Source organism: Aulonocara stuartgranti, assembly GCF_965226115.1.
Source record: "Aulonocara stuartgranti genome assembly, chromosome: 20".
Taxonomy (NCBI): domain Eukaryota; kingdom Metazoa; phylum Chordata; class Actinopteri; order Cichliformes; family Cichlidae; genus Aulonocara; species Aulonocara stuartgranti.
The window spans coordinates 7,285,627-7,292,847 of record NC_138956.1 but is presented as its reverse complement, the minus strand read 5'-3'; the positions used below and the strand labels follow the sequence as shown (position 1 = coordinate 7,292,847).

Genomic DNA, 7,221 nt, shown 5'->3' with positions numbered 1-7,221 from the left:
AACTGTTGACATGCTTGTCATCAATTTCATATGTGAGGGTCTACAGCCATTTGCAGTGGTAGAACAGCCATCTTTCAAAGAATTGGTTACCACATTACAACCTCAAGCCAAAGTCCTCTCCAGACCCACTGTCTGTGCCAGAATCTGTGAAGCTGCTGATCACATGAAGATGACTTTGGTTGCAGCATTGGATAAAGTCAAATTTGTTGCTACCACTACTGATTGTTGGTCAGCTCATCAGAAAAGTTACCTTGGAGTCACATGCCATTGGAGGAAGAGTCCCTGGAAAGAAGATCTGCAGCACCAGCATGCAAAAGATTGAGAGGGTCTCACACATTTGACATGCTTGCTGGTGCGCTTGATGATATCCATTGCCAATACAAGATTAGAGGCAAAGTTGTAAGAACCACAACTGATATGTGGAAGGCCTTGACAAAGTTGGATCCACTGTTTGGGGCACAAAATGATGCAGATGAAGCTGAAGATGAAACAGACCCAGAAACTATTGACCTGACTGACCATATTGACTACCATGAGGCAAGTGCAATTCTTGATGAAGACTCTGGTTTGGAGTATCAACTCCCGTCTCATCAGCGATGTGCATGTCACCTGCTAAACCTTGTGGCAACATCTGATGCTGCCCTAGCAGAGAGCATGAAGGAAACCTACGAGAGGCTCTCCCGTGCATGCTTTGCAAAATGCCAGGCCATTTGGAACAAAACTCATTTGGCTAATGAAGTGGTAGAGGACAAGTGTGAACTACAGATCATTCGTCCCAATGCAACACAATGGAATTCAACCTACCTTGCCATTGAAAGGATAATACGCATCATTGATGAGAAGGGTGAAAATGCCATCAGGAGCATTTGTGAGGAGTTCAAGGTGAAAATGTGAGTAAAATTGGACACCTACCAATATGGTTGCAAATCTTGTGAATTTTCCTTAATGGATGGTTAAAAACGTGAGCAGACTCTTAATATTAAATCAGAAGATCCCTGTTATAGTCATGGTGGGTTTTGTTGTTGTGTCTTACAGGTTGAGTCCTGCAGAAGTTGCATTCCTTAGGGAGTACTGTACCACCATGAAGCCACTGGTGAAAGCTTCAAACATTCTTCAGTCTGAGTCCACTTCCTTTATGGGATGGCTCCTGCCAGTAATCCAACAACTACTGTTCAAACTTAGCAGGCTGGAGACATCAAGCAAGACATGCGTGCCACTCATCAGAGTCCTGCAAAATGGCCTTCAAAAGCGTTTTGGAGCGATGATGGAGGATCCAGAGTTGGCTGCAGCTGCAGTCCTCTTACCCAAGTTCAAGACTTCCTGGACTGACAGAGCAGATGTAACAGAGGCTGGTAAGGATTCATGTGATCCCATTTTTGTGTATTTTTACATTTGAACACATGCTTTAGTGAGTATTTCACCTAATACATTGTAAGTTATTGATGGTCTGTCCCGAATACTAAACAATCCTTTTTGAGAATTTGCCGTTTTTAAATTTGTGTTCAGGAATAATCACTGAAATTTAAATAACAAAATTGTGTTATCTACTTGCAATTACAGCCTTGACATACATCAAACAACATCTTGAAACGACAGAGCATGAGAGTGAGGATCAGCAAAGAGAGTCATCTGATGAAGATGAATTCTTCTCCAGACCAATCTCCAGAAGGCTGCAAAGTGCAGTTGAGCTTGATGGTTACCTTGCTTGTGCCACAGACACCATGGAGCTGCTGCACTCCTTCTCAGGTATCAAAAACCTCTCTCTTAAACTGAACACAGCTCTGCCTGCTTCTGCTGCGTGTGAACGACTTTTTAGCTGTGCTGGTCTACTCTTCACAGCCAAACGAAGTCGGATTGCCTCTGTTAATTTAGAAAACCAGCTCTTGCTGAAACTGAACAAAAGGTTCAGAAAGTAAAGTGTGCTTGAATGTCCAGCTTGAATGAAAAAAAATACACAAAGCTGGAGTTCTTCTGTGTCTTTATGTGGCCAGCTGCCTCTTCTTCTCCCATTCTCTCTCCCTCTCTCTCCTGTTGCTACTTAAATGATGAAACTGATCAATGATCAGCTGATCGCTTTTCTCTCTTGTTTGTTTATCGTGCATTTCGAGCCAGAAAGAGGAAACCAGCGGTGGTCGCTCTAAACAACAGCAGCAGGTTAAAACTTGATCAGCTGCTATTAGAATTTATTTAATATTACTTTCTAGTATCAGCTGATGTTGGCTGGAGCCACAGCTGTAACAGCTGCTGGTCATGATATCGGTTTGGATATATGGTGAGAGGGAAACAAGAAGATGAAACCAGGAGATGTCCTTACTGAATCATCAGAGCTGAACAGGTGATGGAGAAACAGGTTTACCTTTTAGGTGACATGAATAAGTTGAAGGGAAGTTATGAACTGTTTCTGAGAGACAAATAACATCAGGATCCTTTTTTACTGACAGCTGGTAACTGTGCAGGGACGGGTCTAGCAAAGTTTTGCAAGGGGGCAGGTAACCATATACATGCACTGTTTATAAGATTGGGGAAACCTGCAGTCAGCTGAGACTGAAGAAGTCAATTGGATGAGTGACGAAACGTTTTTCCCACAAAACGTAAAGTCCAGATGAACAGAATCAACTTTTGGAGATACTATATAGCTCATGCTAATATCACATCTTCACATTTTTCTTTTTAGAGGTAACAATAACTTTGCATTCTCGCTACTCACCATGCTCTAAAACAGGTATATGTTAGCAATGACATCATTTAACAAATGTTTTTAAAATTCTAGCCATGCTAATTAGCCTTAGGATTGGTTGAGGTCTGTGCAAGCCTTTGGAACAAAATCAGTCTTTTAAAGCTCACTATTTTCCAGGTGAGCCTATAGCACATTTGTTAAAGTCAGTCCGGATTGTACAGCTTCTAATGAGAAACAATTAAAGTTTGTTTCTTTTTTTCTGCTCATCAATCTTTTTCTGTAAGTAGTTACCGAAATACAGTCAACCTTTCTTCATTTTCCTAAGTGTGTGTGTGTGTATGTATGTGTGTGTGTGTGTATATATATATATATATATATATATATATATATATATATATATATATATATATATATATATATACATATATACACACACACACAAACAAACCACAACGCCCCCCAGTCCCACACAGATCAACACAACCATCAAACATATTAGAGGAATATAACAGTAACAAAAGTAGATTTAAACAGGCAATACCTCTAGACTAGCAAAATAAGAGATAAAAGGTTGCTACTTGTGAAAAAATTTGGCTGTGCAACCTCTCAACGTATATTTAATTTTTTCAAGTTTTAAAAAAAACATGACATCTTCAAGCCACCGGGAAACAGTAGGATACTTAACAGACTTCCAATGCAACAATATTAGACGTCTCGCTAATAGGGATGTGAAGGCTATAATATCCTTTTGTGTGGAATCAAGTGTAAGTGAGCGAACAGGAATCCCAAATACAGCAATCAGAGGACAAGGATGAAGAGTTACCCCAAGAACAGTTGACATAATAGCAAAATACCCTGTCCAGAAACCTTGTAGTTCAGGACACAGAAAAAACATGTGGCTAAGGTACGACCAGTACTTTTAACATTTTATCAATTATTTACCAAATTAAAAAACAACATGTGGTAACTTATTTTTAATTTTGCTGCAGACAAGTTGAATGAATGCTTACTGGATCTAGAACACCATTTAGATCATAACAGCTCCTGATCAGGATGAATTTCATTTTCAAATCAAATTTCATGTCGCAGTTTCACACTTTTGTAACATATTATTTCAAAGCTTGCTTATGGGCTTGTTTTGGAGCAGACCAACAGTCAGGCTCGTCTTCACCCTTACTGTCAGACTCTGAATTGATGGTTCTGCTATATCTCACCTGGCTGAGTGGGGACACATGTACTAAACGTTAGAGTTCCCACTGCAGGAGCTTGGGTTTGAGTCTGCCCTCGACCGTTTCCTGTGTGCCATACCGCCTCACTCTCTCCCCACCTTCCTGCCTCATGTTCTGAAATCTCTTCCTCTCCATCAACTTTGAGTTTCTTTGAGTGGAGCTTCTTTTGCAGCTGTGACAAAATATAGAATGGTTTCTGCAACCAGGGGAGTAAAATGTGCTGCAGTGTGAGGGCGCACAGGTGTAGGTGTGGAATTTTACATATAAATATTATAGTTTACTTCATGCACAAGAAATGTAAACATTTAATCTAACCCACTTTTCATCAACTACATAACCTTTATTGGAGAGTACATTCATAAATTGTGTGTATCACACACACAAACACACATCCACTAAACTCTCTCGTTTTATATCTCTCCCTCTCTCTGGTGAATGATGGAAGTTTGGTGGACTGTGTGGTTTGTCTGGCTGAAAGTTGTGTTTTTTTTTTATGTGTGGCGTGTTGTGAGGCTGATTATGAGTTAGTGTAATTGTGTATGGTGTTGTTAGCGTAGTTTATGTGGCGTTAGTGGTTTTTCCTGGATGCAGAGCAGGTCAGTATGCCGTGGACTTTTACACCACCATGTTAGGGATGGAGTAAAGTAATAAAGCTTGAGTGGAGAAGCTGCTGCAGGGGCTTCCTCAGCTGAGCTCTGAGGACAGAGCTGTCCTGGATGCTAACTTTTCTTTGGAGGAGATTAGTGCTGCTGCTGGTCAGCTGGCTCCTGCACAGGGTGGGCTGCCTGCAGACTTCTGTAAAAGACTGTTACTGGCATCGAGCCATCATGTGGGGCTCTCTCTTCTCCCTAAAAAACAGAGATTTGTCTCTGCTTAGAAATGGAGACGTGGCTCTGTTATGCACAGATTACTAACTTCCTTCAAAAGTACTGGCCACCAGGCCGAAACACTTTGTGAAATGAATCACTCACAGGGATCAGTCGTACTGTGTACCACACAGCTCTAATGTGAACAAGAGTTTTCTCATGAGAGACTTGGTAGTTATTTGTAAATTGTACAGTTTGATGTTGGAATAATTTCTTTAGATTAAGAGAAAGTGTTTGATAGGATTGACAATCTTTTTTGTTTTTCCATTATGAGAAGTTTTGCTTTTTGGAGGTGGATTTTTGTCACTTTTGGGGCTGTTGTATCAGGCGGCTTTCTGTTTTGTGAAAGTGGATGATGGGCTGAGCTGCCCAGTATAAGTTTGGAGAGGATCTAACTGGAATGTCCTGTTTCTGGAATATATATTTATATTGGTATATTTGTTAGAATTTTTAATCTTTGTTGAATGTTTTAAGAGATAAGCAAAGTTATCTAGATTTATGTTGCCAGGTTTATGTCGGAGGCCTCTGCTGGTGTTGTCATTGTTTTTCTGTTTTCATTACAGATCAGAGTGATGTGGACTTTCTCAATAGATGTTTAGATTTGTATGAGAACCTTCAGCAAAGGTGAGCTGGTGAAAAAATATGGTGTAACAGGTTTGTTGGTGGTCATATAGAGACTTTTTTTTTTTTTTTTTTAGGAAAAGAAGAGTCTCGGAGGTTGCCATGGAGACGGTCTGTGTCAGACTGTCTAAACCAAAAATGGATGCTGTACATACACTGATAAATGTCATTTCAGGAGTGGCCAGATTGAAATCCAGAGAAAACTATGCTAGAGGTGAAAGGTCAAACATTGGTCATCATGTTGAGATTTTTTTAATACCACAGACTGACAAAGAAAACTGAAATTTGTGAATTTTAAAGGTGTGCAAGATGTGCTGTGTTCAGTCGCAGGGCCTTGCCCTTTTATTTCATTTGTCTTTGGTTTCGAGTTTTTATTTGTGCTCTTGTAATTATTTTGTGATAAAACTTTTTCTATTTTGAGATCAAGATTCAAGTGGAAATCTTTGTGTGTCTGTCTCTCCCTTGGTTTCTGTAGAGGTACAGTGTGGGGGCGCCTGGATAAATGTTAAACAGAAGCTAGATGTAGTGTTCCTCCACTGTCCGTTAAGGATATGAGGAAAAGAAATGGTCAAGAACAAAGTGTATGGTGTATTTATAAAAGAAAATGGCTTTTAAATTGTATACCAAAACGACCACCAGAAAGTCAACTACAACTTGTTACATAATCATCATGATTGTTGTATCAGTTTAACAGTTTATGGGTTGACTTCTTTCGGTTCATTCACTGTTTACATCATGAAGGAAAAAGAAGGCAACAGGCTGAGAAATGAAGCTGTTGTGTGTCTTTGTGGCCACACGGGGGCAGTGCTGCATAAATAGTAGAATCTCTTCCTGGACACTTTTTCTGGACCTCTTTTTAAATGACTAATAAAGACAACAACAACATGAATTACATCAGGATCTGATATGGTTGTCTTTTTTTGTTGAGCTTTATATATTTCAGAATGCCTAGAGTTTGTTTGTTTCCCATGTTTTGTGATACAGAACATCTCCTCTCAGACGGCTGTTGTCTCATAATGGGTCATTACCTGGTCTGATGGGGTGTTTGTTCCATTTATAAATCAAGTGATTGATTTGTGAAATGAGAGATGGCCTCTGACCTGCTGACTGGTGTCTGATCTTCTCTGCTCCCCTCAAATTTGACAACTACTCGGCTAATGTGATGGTGGACAGGAAGTCACTAAACCTGGGACTCTGGAAACACATTTCTAGGGATAAAAAGTTAATGTAGATCGTTTCAGGAGATAAATATTAAATGATCGATTTGGCGATTATACTAATATAGTAGAGCTGGGCGATAGAACGATAACGATATGTATCGCGATATAACTTTTACTCGATAGAGAAATTAAGCTATCGCGATAGACCTCGCCGCTCTTGTCCTCTTAAAAAAAAAAAAAAATAATAATAATAATAATGTCAGCCAATCCAAATTAAGTAGCGCAGAGCCGAACCAATCACAGCCGCAGCGTCACGTCGCGTGACTTGTTACGTACAGCACAAGTGCCAAGCCGCACGTGTGTTTGTTTGGGAAGCAGCCAGCGGGTAATGGAGGAAATGAGTGTGCCGACTAGAAAAATCAACTGAGCGTGACCGAAGAGAAAACAGATGATGGTTCCAATGCTGGAGAGATTGTCGAACGGAAGAGCCATAGAAGTTCCGTAGTGTGAAGGTATTTCGGCTATTTCAAGTCTGACAAAAAACAGAGTAGCGTGCACTGTAAATTGTGCCGAAAGCAAGTCTGGAAATACAATAAACTGGTGCATGCGTCACACTGCGCCACGTTATTGTTTCGGTGAAATGAATTTCTACAATACTGTTACTGTTA

At 40.2% G+C, this 7,221-nt stretch overlaps 1 protein-coding gene across 1 annotated transcript; it reads left to right on the top strand.

The window, feature by feature from the left end:
- The first annotated feature begins 852 nt into the window (after positions 1–852).
- On the top strand, positions 853–5,821 carry LOC309697436 (uncharacterized protein). Its single transcript, XM_082519317.1, has 5 exons — positions 853–890; positions 1,036–1,352; positions 1,561–1,746; positions 5,336–5,396; positions 5,471–5,821. Coding segments are annotated over exons 1-5 (771 nt in total). The 5' UTR covers positions 853–888; the 3' UTR covers positions 5,676–5,821.
- Positions 5,822–7,221: the final 1,400 nt, after the last annotated feature.

Coding starts and splice junctions, on each gene's coding strand:
- LOC309697436 (XM_082519317.1), top strand. Junction 1,353..1,560: donor AGCAGATGTAACAGAGGCTG/GTAAGGATTCAT, acceptor TTGCAATTACAG/CCTTGACATACATCAAACAA. Junction 5,397..5,470: donor TATGAGAACCTTCAGCAAAG/GTGAGCTGGTGA, acceptor TTTTTTTTTTAG/GAAAAGAAGAGTCTCGGAGG.